At 44.8% G+C, this 14,008-nt stretch overlaps 2 protein-coding genes across 3 annotated transcripts in view; one reads left to right on the top strand and one right to left on the bottom strand.

Moving 5' to 3' along the window:
• MIA3 (MIA SH3 domain ER export factor 3) overlaps positions 1-2,355 on the bottom strand; it is a 74,069-nt gene extending 71,714 nt beyond the window's left edge. The window contains exon 1 of the mRNA XM_062210384.1: positions 2,239-2,355. Coding sequence (XP_062066368.1) covers positions 2,239-2,305 — 67 coding nt within the window. The 5' untranslated portion in view covers positions 2,306-2,355. The remainder of the gene's footprint in view (positions 1-2,238) is intronic.
• Positions 2,356-2,543: 188 nt separating this feature from the next.
• Positions 2,544-14,008, top strand: part of TAF1A (TATA-box binding protein associated factor, RNA polymerase I subunit A) — a 36,407-nt gene continuing 24,942 nt past the window's right edge. Inside the window, exons 1-4 of one of the 2 annotated variants that reach the window (XM_062211335.1) lie at positions 2,544-2,635; positions 3,866-3,988; positions 8,644-8,813; positions 12,487-12,600. In XM_062211335.1, coding sequence (XP_062067319.1) covers positions 3,868-3,988; positions 8,644-8,813; positions 12,487-12,600 — 405 coding nt within the window. In that variant the 5' untranslated portion in view covers positions 2,544-2,635; positions 3,866-3,867. Of the gene's footprint in view, positions 2,636-3,855; positions 3,989-8,643; positions 8,814-12,486; positions 12,601-14,008 lie in introns of both variants that reach the window. The other variant, XM_062211334.1, reaches the window with a different exon arrangement.

Below are 14,008 nucleotides of genomic sequence, written 5' to 3'. Positions count from 1 at the left end.
AGCAGTGGAGGGTGGCCCAGGTGCTTGGGCCCCTGTACCCGCATGGGAGACCAGGAAGAAGCACCTGGCTCCTGGCTTTGGCCATCTGGGGAGTGAGCCAACGGAGGGAAGACCTTTCTCTCTGTCTCTCTCTCTCTCACTGTCTATAACTCTACCTGTCAAATAAGTAAAAATATATATATATTATTACTTAAGTATGATCAATTTAGAGACTTTAGTCAGTTTATTTTCAAGAGACCCATTTGGAGGTTTACTTCTTCTGTTAATTTTGGATTCCATGGACAATTAAATTGTTGAATATGTGAAATATTACAGAGATTTTATGTAATTTGTCCTGTTCGGTGGTTACCTCTACCACTACTAATGGACAAAGATATAAGGAGTTTAGTACTTCTACTTTGAACCATGGCAGAGCAACTGATAATTTACTTGCTTTCCTACCATAAAAGAGTATTACACTAGAAAAAAAAATATTTAAAGCAACTGTCTTCAGGCATTGAATAAACAGCACATGAGTGCAGAAAGCAAAACACACAGGTGTACTTCATAATTATGGAGGTGATGTTTACGTAAAGTGGTGGTGGTGTTGAGTTGGGAAGGAAATGATCAAAGGTTGTTGAAATGATTGGAATTCCATGGGGTAGAATATTTGAGCTACGGGCCGGCGCCGCGGCTTACTAGGCTAATCCTCCGCCTTGCGACGCCGGCACACCGGGTTCTAGTCCCGGTCGGGGCACCGGATTCTGTCCCGGTTGCCCCTCTTCCAGGCCAGCTCTCTGCTGTGGCCAGGGAGTGCAGTGGAGGATGGCCCAGGTCCTTGGGCCCTGCACCCCATGGGAGACCAGGAGAAGCACCTGGCTCCTGGCTTCAGATCAGCGCGGTGCGCTGGCCGCAGCGCGCTTACCGCGGCGGCCATTGGAGGGTGAACCAACGGCAAAAGGAAGACCTTTCTCTCTGTCTCTCTCTCTCACTGTCCACTCTGCCTGTCAAAAAAAAAAAAAAAAAAAAAAGAATATTTGAGCTATGGTGTGTATCTGTGTATGATACTAAAGTCTATGAGAATTCACTGTGAATACAAATGGGCCTGTGAGGCTCCGCAAGGGTTAGCAGAGTTTGCCTGCTGCAGAGGGAAGGCACAGAATGAATATAAAGGTCATGCAGTACCAGGAGACACTGGATCTTCAGTTCAGACAAAATGCAGCAGCTCCACAGATATTTTGGGCACTTGATTGAGAATACAGAACCATATCTTAAGAGAAAAAATTCACACACACACACACAAAAATGAGTAAAAGAAAAAAACCAAGAACTACGTTTAATATTAAAATAAACCCATTTTGAAAATGAGTAACACCAAATCTGAAATGACCAAAAGAATCCACCACCAATCCACCTGTGATACACGTCCTTTAAAGGAAGACCATGGGGGATGGCATTGTGGTGCAGTGAGTCAAGCTGCTGCCCATGAGCTGCTCCCCCTCCGCCTTTTTTTAAAAATTATTTTGAAGATTTATTTATGGGGGCTGGTGCTGTGGCGTGGCGGGTGAAGCCGCTGCCTGTGGTGCCGTCCGTATGAGCGCCAGTTTGAGTCCCGGCTGCTTCACTTACCATCCAGCTCTGTGCTATGGCCTGAGAAGGCAGTGGAGGAAGGTCCAGGTCCTTGAGCCCCTGCACCAGCGTGGAAGACGGGCTCCCGGCTTCGGATCGGCGCAGCTTTGGCCGTTGCGGCCAAGTGGAGAGTGAGCCAGTGGATGGAAGACCTCTCTGCCTCTCTATAGCTCTGCCTTTCAAATAAATAAATACACCTTTTAAAAAAAGATTTATTTTTTAATATATTTCAAAGGCAGAGTTACAGAGAGAGGGGGGAGAGATGGGGCCATGCACTGGTTCACTTCTGGATTGGCCCCCACAGCCAGGGCTGGGCCAAGCCCAAGCCTGGAGCGGGGAGCTTCATCCAGATCTCCTACGTGGGTGCAGAGCCCCATGAGCTTGGGCCATCGTCTACTGCTTTCCCAGGAGCATCAGCAGGGAGCTGGATTGGAAGTGGAGCCGCCAGGAATGGAACCCGAGTGCTTAAGTGGAACTGTACTGCTGTAAGAATCTTTTATTTTAATTTGGAGAAATATAATTTTAACTCCAAGTAGACTGTGTGAGAAGTGAAGAATACATATCAAAATTCCTTGAAACACTAAAACACAAGAGAACTTTCAAGGAAGCAAAGACTATGCATGCATTTACCTTCTGAGAGCCACCCGTTGTATTGCACAGAGCACAAACCAAACACAGTGAATTTCTTGGATAACATGATATTTTGCTTTTTGACTGCGCCCCACGTCCAGCCTCCGTCGCTTCACCTCAATCTCCATTTCCAGCGAAGTTTCCCATTTTGAGACTGGGGACACACCAACGGGAGGGCGGCAATCTTCGCTCACTTCCGGGGTCGAGGGGCGGGCATTCCCGCAGCCGCAGGGCGTAGGGGCGGGGCTGAGACTGCGCGCCTGGGGCGCGGCCTGGGCGGGCTTCACGCATGCTCACAGGGAGCGCTCGCCCTCCGCGTTTCCGGTGAGGATTGCGCGAGGCCTCCCGAGGCCGGAGACCGAGTTTCGCTTTACAGAAGTGCTTTGGCTTGCGGCCGGTAAGTGTCGCGGAGCTCTCGCGTGTTCTCTGCGTGGAATGGTCCGAGCTGTGGTAGGATCCGTTTGTGTTCTCACGCCCTGAAGCCCTAGGTCCTGAGAACAAGGCCGCGTGGAGGGATGGGGAAAGGGAGAAACTTTGGTTACCGTGGCAACTGCGCGACGCCATTGGGTCCGACGCCTTGGGGGAGGGACGGTTTGAGTGATGGCTCGTGTAGGAATCGTCTTCAGATGTTAAACTCCTAGCCGCAGACTTTGCTTTTAAAAGGTTGTGGACAGGCCCCGTTTGAGGCGGGGTGGCTGGCTAGAACGCGAGCGCAGCGACCCGGACGCCGTGGATTGGCGTCCTAAACGGGCTAGCGCTGCTGGGCGGCGAGGGGAGCGCAGGTGGGAGCAGTTCTGCAAGGTGGTATCCGGAGCATTGCTGGTCGGCTTGTGTGGGGCATGCGGGGCGGCGCCCTGAGCCTCCTGAGGATTAAGTCCGGACTCGGCTTGCCTCAACGCAGTCTTTCTCGGTTCGCTTCCCACCCTCAGGTCTGGCTGCCTTTCACCTGCCCTCACATCCCAAATTTCTGTCATGCCAGCTGGTTTGGCGTTCATTTCCTAGACTGTTGCCTTTTCTTTTCTTTTCTTTCTTTCTTTTTTTTTTTTTTTTGTGACATTAGGCAGGTTACCTGATTTCACCAAGTCCCTTTACATTAATCTGGAGGGTACCCACCTCGGCGTTGATGTGGGGATTAAATTAGATAATCTGTTATCTAAACACAATAAACTATCTGGTAAGTAGTATATAGCAAGCACCTAATAAGTATTGTTGTGGGGTTTAATTAGATAATTTACACCATCTAAGAAAGTGATACGCTATGTGGTAAGTGGTATACTCTTCTAATAAGGGCCCAATAAATATTAACTACCACTGTTTTATTGTACTTTTCATGTTGTTTTGTTATGCATTTGCTTTTTATTCATCCACACTTGATTTTTTTTTTTAAATTGGAAGGGCAGTATCTTTGTGCTTCAAACAGTAGTTTAATCTTTTTTTTTTTTAAGTATCATTCATTTTGGCAGTTGCTGATATGGTTAAGTTCATTTTTTACTTTAAAAGAGCTATTAGGTACAGTGAAGTTTTCTGATTAATTAGTATTTATAAGAGATAGCTGTTTATTTGTATAACTCAAAAGCCTGTGGGTGAATGTGTCCAGAAAATAATTGACATTCTCAGTTTGGAATAGGTATGAGTGATTTCAGTGAAGAATTCACAAGGCCTATGACGGAGGATGAACAGGGGGAAACATCTGTGGCGTCTGGTACAGGAATGCATTTTCCTTGGCTTCACAAGCTTGTAGAAACTGTGGGTAAGTAAGATAACACAGTACCATGTTAACTTTAACACAAGGAGGTGGTAAGCTTCAACGTGAACACAAAATGAACAATTAAACTGGTTCAGTTTCAAGGCAGGAAAATATAAATTTTTTTAGGCTGTAAGCACACCATAAAAATAGATTCTATTTTCTTTTATAATTCTTTGATTTTTGCATTAAGAGTAGATAGTTTGTATTATGTTTGATACACTTTTTCACCAATACTTATTGAGCACTTGTATCTCTCACTGCAGAATACTGAAGATTTATAGATGGAGGTAGGGTCTCTGCCTTTGAGGAGCATATTCCTTAACAAGTTCAAGAAGTTTCTGTTGAATTGCATTGAAATAATCCATAATGGAAATGATTCTTTAATAGCTTTCAAAAATATATTGGAGCCGGTGTTGTGGCACAGTGGGTTAAACTGCTGCTTGCAGTGCTGGCATCCCATGTTGAATCTCAGTTCCAGTCCTGGCTGCTCTGCTTTTGATTCAGCTCCCTGCTGATGGCTTCTGGGAAGGCAGTAGAGGATGGCCCAGGGTGCTTGGGCCCCTGCTACTCCTATGGGAGACCAGGATGGAGTTCCTGGTTCCTGCCTTTGGCATGGCCCAGACCTGGTTGTTAGCTGTTTGGGGGGTGAACCAGTGGATGGAAGCTCACTGCTGTTCTGCCTTTCAAATAAATACATCTTTTAAAATGTTTTTTTTTTTCCATTTTTTATCTAATGTAAATACATGTACAGTTTTCTGATGGGGTAAATTCCATATAAGATTATATAAAAGAAGCAGTTACCTGTATGCTGGCATGTTGGGTGATGTAGTCTTGGGAATGCCTTTGAATTAGCACTTTTCTTAATGTCCTCAGATGTGCCTTTCTCAGTTCAATATTTTTTTTTGAGATGTATTTGTTTGAGAGGCAGAGTTACAGAGAGAGGGAGAGACAGAGAGATCTTTCATCCGCTTATTCACTCCTCAAATGGCAGCAGTGTCTGAAGTTGGGTTGATCTGAAGCCAGCAGCCAGGAGCTTCTGGGTCTCCCACATGAGTGCAAGGGCTCAGGCATGTGGGCCATCTTTCACTGCTTTCCCAGACCATTAGCAGGGAGCTGGATTGGAAGTGGAACTGCTGGGACATGAACTGGCGCACATACGGGATGCCAGTGCCACAGGCAGAGGCTTAACCTACTATGCCACAGCATTGGCCCAGTCCAATATTCTTTAGGATTCAGTTCCCATTTTTTTTCTCCTTTTAATCTAAAAATCATCTCACTTACTGATCTCAGTAAATTAATCCTCAGTAAATATATGTGCTAGACATTTTAAGCATTTAGATACGAGGAAATGGAATCTAAAAAAAGAAGCGGTGGCATCGAGAATGAAGCTCATGTGTGATTTCAAAGACAAGACTTTTAATATATGCTGAGATATATTTAAAAATGAGGTAATATGTATTAAATGCCTAGAATAGTGCCTCATGCACGTGATTGTTGAAAAAGAATAGTTCTGTTCCTCTGTTCATTTTGTTTTTGCTGTGTTAACACATCTGTTAGGTTTGAATGGTTGGTACTTCAACAGGAATGCTCCCACATTGCTTGTAGGAAACGAGTAATTTGAACTTGTGCTAGTTAAGACATCTCTGTGCATGTTTTTGTCACTATTATTGTAGATCCCGAATCTGTCTGCAGACAAATAGAGTGTACATGCATAAGATGTTTCATGTGCTGTATGTATGGATAGGCTATTTAATCCAGAGTGCTTTCTGTCTTCTATAAGAAAATGTCTTTTTATTTTTTATTTTTTTATTTTTATTTTTTTTTTTATTTTTGACAGGCAGAGTGGACAGTGAGAGAGAGAGACAGAGAGAGGTCTTCCTTTACCATTGGTTCACCCTCCAATGGCCGCCGCGGCAGGCGCGCTGTGGCCGGTGCACTGCACTGATCTGAAGGCAGGAGCCAGGTGCTTCTCCTGGTCTCCCATGGGGTGCAGGGCCCAAGCACTTGGGCCATCCTCCACTGCACTCCGGGGCCATAGCAGAGAGCTGGCCTGGAAGAGGGGCAACCAGGACAGAATCCGGCGCCCCGACCGGGACTAGAACCCGGTGTGCCGGCGCCACTAGGCGGAGGATTAGCCTGTTGAGCCATGGCGCTGGCATGAAAATGTCTTTTTAAAGATTTATTTTATTTATTTGAAAGAGAGAGGTAGAGACAGATAGAGAGGTCTTCCGTCCACTGGTTCACTCCCCAATTCACCGCAATGGCTGGAGCTGAACCAATCCGAAGCCAGGAGCTTCTTCCGGGTCTCCCACACGGGTGCAGGGGCCCAAGGACATGGGCCATCCTGTACTGCTTTCCCAGGCCATAGCAGAGAGTTGGATTGGAAGAGGAGCAGCCGGGTCTCAAATCGGTGCCTATATGGGATGCCAGTGCTTCAGGCCGGGACTTTAACCTGCTGCGCCACAACACCGGCCCTGAGAAAATATTTTGCACGTAATAGTGATCTTGTAGTGGAAATTAGCCATAATAGGAAAATAAAATTGCCAAACACTTATTTTTTATCCTGGGAGATTCTTTTGGCATTTTGAAGGGTGTGTTCCTTAGAATAAAAAGTTTGAAGATAGGCAAGTCTAGGTTAGAACTATATACAGAGGCCAGTGCCATCTTTCACTGCTTTCCCAGGCCATAGCAGAGAGCTGGATCAGAAGAGGAGCAGCTGGGACATGAACTGGCGCCCGTATGGGATGCTGGCCCTGCAGGTGGAGGCTTAGCTCACTACACCACAGTGCCAGCCCAGCCTAACTATTCCTTTTTTTTTTTTTTTTTTAAAGATTTATTTATTTATTTGAAAGAGTTACAGAGAGAGAGAGAGGGGGGAGGGGAGAGGAGAGGAGAGGGAGGTCTTCCATCCGATGGAGAGAGAGAGAGAAAGAGAGAGGAGAGAGAGAGGGGTCTTCCATCCGATGGTTCACTCCCCAAATGGCTGATCCGAAGCCAGGAACCAGGAGCTTCTTCCAGTTCTCCCACATAGGTGCATGGGTGTGGGGGCCCAAGGACTTGAGCCACCTTCTACTGCTTTCCCAGGCCATAGCAGAGAGCTGGATTGGAAGTGGAGCAGCTGGGACTCGAACCGGCGCCCATATGGGATGCCGGCACTTCAGGCCAGGGCGTTAACCTGCTGTGCCACAGTGCTGGCCCCTAGCCTAACTATTCTTAAGATGGAATTACTAATGCTTTAGAGATAGAAAAATCTGTCTTCAACTGTTAGAACTGAAAATGTGGCCATTTTTTAAAAAAAAATATTATTTATTTGAAAGAATTAGGAGAGAGGACGAGGCAGAGAGAGGGAGAAAGAAAGAAAAATATCTTCCATCTGTTGGTTCACTCCGCAAATGGCTGCAATGACCAGGGCTGGACCAGGCTGAAGCCAGGAGCTAGGAAATTCATCGGGGTCTCCCATGTGGATACAGGAACCCAAGCACTTGGGCCATCTGCTGCTGCTTTCCCATGCACATTAGCAGGCACCTGGAATTAGAACTGGGGCTGAAAGCTGGTCCTGGGAACTTGGTTCTTAAAAAACAAAATACCCTGGCCGGCACCGTGGCTTAACAGGCTAATCCTTTGCCTTGCGGCGCCGGCACACCGGGTTCTAGTCCCGGTTGGGGAGCTGGATTCTATCCCGGTTGCCCCTCTTCCAGGCCAGCTCTCTGCTATGGCCTGGGAAGGCAGTGGAGGATGGCCCAAGTGCTTGGGCCCTGCACCCGCATGGGAGACCAGGAGAAGCATCTGGCTCCAGGTTTTGGATCCGCACGATGCGCCAGCCGCAGTGGCCATTGGAGGGTGAACCAACGGCAAAAAGGAAGACCTTTCTCTCTGTCTCTCTCACTATCCACTCTGCCTGTCAAAAAAAAAAAAAAACAAAAAACAAAAAACTACCCTTTGGGATTTTTGGGATATTGGTAGTCTTTCTTAAAATGACCCTGCTTGCTCTGAGTACCTGTGCTGTGTTTTTGAGGGCCTCTTTGTTAGAGTTTCCACAGTTATTTAGTGCAAGGATGAAAAGATGATTGGATCAGGGCTGGCACCATGGCTCATTTGGCTAATCCTCTGCCTGCGGCACCAGTACCCTGGGTTCTAGTCCCGGTTGGAGTGCCAGATACTAGTCCTGGTTGCTCCTCTTCCAGTCCGGCTCTCTGCTGTGGCCCGGGAAGGCAGTGGAGGATGGCCCAAGTGCTTGGGCCCTGCACCCACATGGAAGACCAGGAGGAAGCACCTGGCTCCTGGCTTCGGATCGACCCAGTGCAGCGGCCATTTGCGGGGTGAACCAACGGAAGGAAGACCTTTCTCTCTGTCTCTCTTTCTCACTGTCTAACTCTGCCTGTCTTAAAAAAAAAAAAAAAAAAAAGGTTGAATCAGATCCAAGGATTGGTAACTGGTGGCCCAAGAATGTCTAATTAGATTTTTTAAAATTTGATAAAACTAGTTGATATGGTACGGAAGGATTTGTTTCAAGTGAAGCTAGTTTTAGTACTGGGAATGGGCTGGGCCAGGTAATTCCTACTGTTAATACCTGTTTGCACTTCTGCTTATCAGAAGCAAGTTTTTTGGATAGTTGGATTGAAGTCCTTGTAGTAAAAGCTCCTCTTGCTTCTTTGTAGTGATTGGAGGGAAAAAGAAGAAGGATTTTGCTCAGACAACAAGTGCTTGTTTACGTTTTATCCAAGAAGCGCTGCTGAAGCACCAGTGGCAGGAAGCTGCAGAGTATATGCACAGCTATTTTCAGACCTTGGAGGATTCAGATACCTACAAAAAGCAGGCTGCGCCTGAGGTAAATGGAAGTCAAGTCTGATGGAAGTGACAGATTCTGGAGTTCCTGCCTGCAGCTCCACTCAGTAGCTTTTGTAGGACGTCAAGTGGACAAAAGTTACTACAAGTAATTCTGAGTGCAGAGTTTGTGTCTAGTATCTGTTAGCATTTTAGTATCTACTAGTCTATTTTAAAGGGGACTAAAAATTGTTTGAACTCTTAATTCTGAGATTCCCCAATATTAATTAATTCATTCATTCATTCCAATAATACCTCCTCCTTTCCCTGTCTCATTATTTTATTTTCCCTGTAGGATGTTTCTCATCATCATATAAAGCACGTTGTTATTTCTCCTATCTGAGAATTATCACTTTACTACCACTTTCTTTACAGACTGCTTGTTCTTAGTTTTCTATTCTCTGTTTCAGCAAAACTCCTTGAAAGACTTCTCTCTCTGCAGCTAGAGTGTTCCTTTTTGGGGGGACTCCAGTTTTATCAAGACCTAATTGGCCCATACAATTCATTCATTTCAATTGAACAATTTTTTTTTTTTTTTGGACAGGCAGAGTTAGACAGAGAGAAAGGTCTTCCTTCCGTTGGTTCACCCCCCAAAATGGTCGCTATGGCCGCCGGGCTGCGCTGATCCGAAGGCAGGAACCAGGTGTTTATCCTGGTCTCCCATGCCGGTGCAGGGCCCAAGGACTTGGGCCATCCTCCACTGCACTCCCGGGCCACAGCAGAGAGCTGGCCTGGAAGAGGGACAACCGGGACAGAATCTGGCGCCCCGACTGGGACTAGAACCCAGGGTGCTGGTGCCGCAGGTGGAGGATTAGCCTAGTGAGCTGTGGTACCGGCCTCAATTGAACAATTTAATGTTTTTCTTATATTCACAGAAGTAGTCAACCATTACCACAAACAAATCAAGCACTAATCTGTTTTATATAAATGGAATCAAATAATATGTGACCTTTTGTGAATGAGCCTTTCTTATTTAGTGTAATGTTTTCAAAGGCTTATTCATGTTGTAGTATTAGTACTTTGTTCCTTTTTGTTGCCAAATAGTATTCTACTGTATGGATATACCATGATTTGTGTATCCATTTATTGCTTGTTGAACATTTGGGTTGTTTCTTTGTTGTGAAGAATCCTATGAATATTTGTGTACAAGCTTTTATGTATACATTTTTTTGTTCCATTGTCTTGGGTATATAATATATAGGAGCAGAATTGCTGGGTCATATGGTAACTTTGTGTTTAACCTCTTGAGGATTGGCCAGATTGTTTCCAAGTGGTTATATCATTTTATATTCCTATCAGCAGTATTTTAGGGTTCCAGTTTCTTCACATTTTGGTGAATGTTGGTTATTATCTTTTTTTTTTTTTTTTTTTTTTTGACAGGCAGAGTGGATAGTGAGAGAGAGAGAGAGAGAGAAAGGTCTTCCTTTTTGCCGTTGGTTCACCCTCCAATGGCCACTGCGGCTGGCGCATTGTGCTGATTCGAAGCCAGGAGCCAGGTGCTTCTCCTGGTCTTCCCATGTGGGTGCAGGGCCCAAGGACTTGGGCCATCCTCCGCTGCCTTCCCGGGCCATAGCAGAGAGCTGGCCTGGAAGAGGAGCAACCGGGACAGAATCCGGCTCCCCAACTGGGACTAGAACCTGGTGTGCCAGCCAGGCAGCCACAATCTTCAACAGAGCATGTATCTACAGGAGGACCTCTGCACCCATACTTTTGGATTGATACTCCTAATCTCCTTATCCTTCTCTGTTCTTTCACTTTGCAATTTAATCGTTCTATTTCTTGGTTATTCTCTCTTTCTACATGGAATGTAAATTTAAATTTCACAAGATGTGGATCAAACAGTACCCAGCATATATTGTTAAATTTGTTCAGTAAGAGTTTATTTACAAATAAATTTACATGAAAATCTTAAATAACTTTTACTAATACTGTAACCAGTACGTTAATTAATTATATAATAAAGCCAAAAATATGAAAAAGTAAGCCATTGATTGAAAATTCAGTTTATGGGGGCCAGTGCTGTGGCTCACTTGGTTAATCCTCTGCCTGCAGCACCGGCATCCCATATGGGCGCCGGGTTCTAGTCCTGGTTGCTCCTCTTCCAGTCCAGCTCTCTGCTGTGTCCCTGGAGGGCAGTGGAGGATGGCCCAAGTGCTTGTGCCACTGCACCCACATGGGTGACCAGGAGGAAGCACTTGGCTCCTGGCTTCAGATCGGCGCAGTGCGCTAGCGGTAGCGGCTATTTGGGGGGTGAACCAGTGGAAGGAAGACCTTTTTCTCTGTCTCTCTCTCTGTCTAACTCTGCCTGTCAAATAAAAAAAAAGAAAAGAAAATTCAGTTTATGAACAAAAGGTACATAGATCTGTAAATCACTAGATAAGTTATGGACTCTTTGTGTCCAGATTTTGTTTTGTAAACTGAAGGGTTTAAGATTTATTTATTTAAACCTCAGTGATTGAGAGAGGGAGAGACAGAGAGAGAAAGAGAGATCTTTCTTCCGTTGGTTAACTCCCAAAATGACTGCAATGGTTGAAACTGAGCCAGGTGCAAGCCAGGAGCCCGGAATTCCACCTGGGTCTCTCCTGGGTGTCGCAGAGGTGCAAGTACCTGATCCATCTTCCACTCCGTCAGTATTTAGACAGGGCCATAGTCTGTGTAGTGGAAGTTCTCCCTTCAGAGAAAGGTACCTCCTTCTTTGATCCCCCTTCTTTCCACCGGGATCTCACTGGCAGAGATCTTTCTTGTAGGTCTTCTTTTGCCAGTATCTTGGCTTCCCATGCCTGAAATGCTCTCATGGGCTTTTTAGCCAAATACTTGGGCTTTTATTGAAATTATAAATTCTTCTTTTCACCCCAGTCCTACTAAATCCAATACCTAGATTCTTTTCAACAGGCATTCCAGGTAATTCTTTTATTCAGCTGGGTTTAAGAACAACTGAGTTTTCTTTAGGCTCCCAAGTACTATAATTTGGTAGTCTACAAGTGAAATCTAGAAACCTGTGTTTGAGTTGGAGAGGTGAGTGTTATCTTTATGACCAAACAATGTGTACGTTCATAGAATTGATTTAAAGTTCATTTTAATTTAAAACTTATATTCTTAAAGTACTTGAAGTTGGGGTAAGAGAAGTAGACATTTACTCGCATGAGAGAAGAGCTCTGAGGTCTGTCACCAGGGTTTTAGTGATCTCAGGAGAGACTGTTTTTCATTAAGATTTGTCCATAGCTGAGAAAATTTTTAAATTGGCATTCTAAATACTGAATTAATAGTATTGATGGACTCTCAGGAAACATCAAGTTCATTGCCTTCATTTTGCAAATGATAAAGATGAGACCAGTCATGAAGCCAGTATTAGTAAGAAGCTGGAACCCAAGTTTTCCTTAATATTTTTCCTCCTGTGCTAATTATGTATATTAACTGCCTGCCTTCTTGAGACTACTAACCTAATAGCACTGTAATGCTTATTTTGTATTTTAATTTAAATGATTGAAATGGTTTTATCACATCAGATGTAATGTTAGTTGCGTGAAGTACAAGTACAGTAAAATGTTGACATAGTAGTCTCTAGGAACAGGAATTACAGATTGCTTTAAAGTGTTATGATCAGTAAAAAAATCTCTTAGGCATAAATTTGATAAGATAAAGATGTTACATTTTGGTAGTAATTTCTGCTTTGACAGATTATTTGGAAGCTTGGAAGTGAAATTCTGTTTTATCATCCCAAAAGCAATGTGGAGACTTTCAACACCTTTGCTGACCGGATGAAAAATATTGGCGTCTTGAATTATTTAAAGGTGAGGTTGTTGGTTTTGTGAATTTACATTTTCAATGTATCTGTGATAAGGAGATAATAATGCAGAGAGCATGGAACCAAGGGTAAGACATGTGGATAAAGAAGGGGAACTGGAAGAAAGCATTGTGAGAACCATATGTCTTGGTTTCTGGTCACTGTGCTGTTGTCTGGCTGAAAATACTTCCTCTGTGTACCTCTGGCTGCCCTTCAGGGATTGTGCTTCATTGTGATGATGGGCCACATTCTTCTGTTTGCAAGCATTTATGTTTTTATTTTCCTTTTGAGAGGCAGAGAGACAGAGACAGAGGAAGACAGACTGACAGATCTTTCATTTGCATATCTTTATCTGCAAATGCCTGTAACAGCATAGGCTGGGTCAGGCTGAAGCCAAGAGCCTGGAACTCAATCCAGGTCTCCCTGTGGATGACTGGGACTCGAATGCTTGAACCATTCCCTGCTGCCTCCCAGAGCGCATATTGGCAGAAAGCTGGTGGGAAGCAGAGATGAGATGTGAACTCAGACACTGCAGTATGGGAAGTGGGCATCCCAAGCAGCCTCTTAACTGCTGTACCATATACCTGCTCCCTAATAAAAGTCTTATCCAAAAGGAGACATTTCCAGAATATTGTATCTCTCTCCCTCTCTGTGGTATAGTTTTTGACTAAAAATTTTTTAATAAAGTTTTAAAAGATATGTAATTTTTAATTTTTTTTCTCAGTGACCATAGAGTTTCATTGGAATACAGCTACATTCATTAATTTCCAAATTGTCAATAGCTACTTCTTTTTTCTTTTTTTTTTTTTTTAAAGATTTTATTTATTTATTTGAGAGGCAGAGTTACAGACAGTGAGAGGGAGAAACAGAGAGAAAGGTCTTCTGTCCGTTGGTTCACTCCCCAATGGTCGATCCGAAGCCAGGAGGCAGGTGCTTCTTCCCAGTCTCCCACGTGGGTGCAGGGGCCCAAGGACTTGGGCCATCTTCTACTGCTTTCCCAGGCCACAGCAGAGAGCTGGATTGGAAGAGAAGCAGCCGGGACTAGAACTGGCACCCATATGGGATGCTGGCGCCGCAGGAGAAGGATTAACCCACTGCGCCACAGCGCCAGCCCCTACTTGTTTTTTCTTAAAGATTTATTTATTTATTTGAAAGGCAGAGTTACAGAGAGAAAGGGAGAGATGGAGAGAGATCTTCCATCCACTAATTCATTCCCTAAATGGCTGCAACAGCCATGCCTGGGCCAGGAGCCAGGAGCTTCATCTGGGCCTCCCACATGAGTGCAGGGGCCCTAATACTTGGGCACATTAGCAGGGAGCTCAGTATGAAGTGGAGCAGCCAGGAATTGAACAAGCCATGCCACAGCCACAACACTGGCTCTACCAGTAACTACTTTTTCATGACAATGATGGAGT

Source organism: Lepus europaeus, chromosome 14, assembly GCF_033115175.1.
Source record: "Lepus europaeus isolate LE1 chromosome 14, mLepTim1.pri, whole genome shotgun sequence".
NCBI lineage: Eukaryota > Metazoa > Chordata > Mammalia > Lagomorpha > Leporidae > Lepus > Lepus europaeus.
The sequence above is the reverse complement of the archived record's forward strand: the minus strand, read 5'-3'. Positions and strand labels throughout refer to the sequence as shown.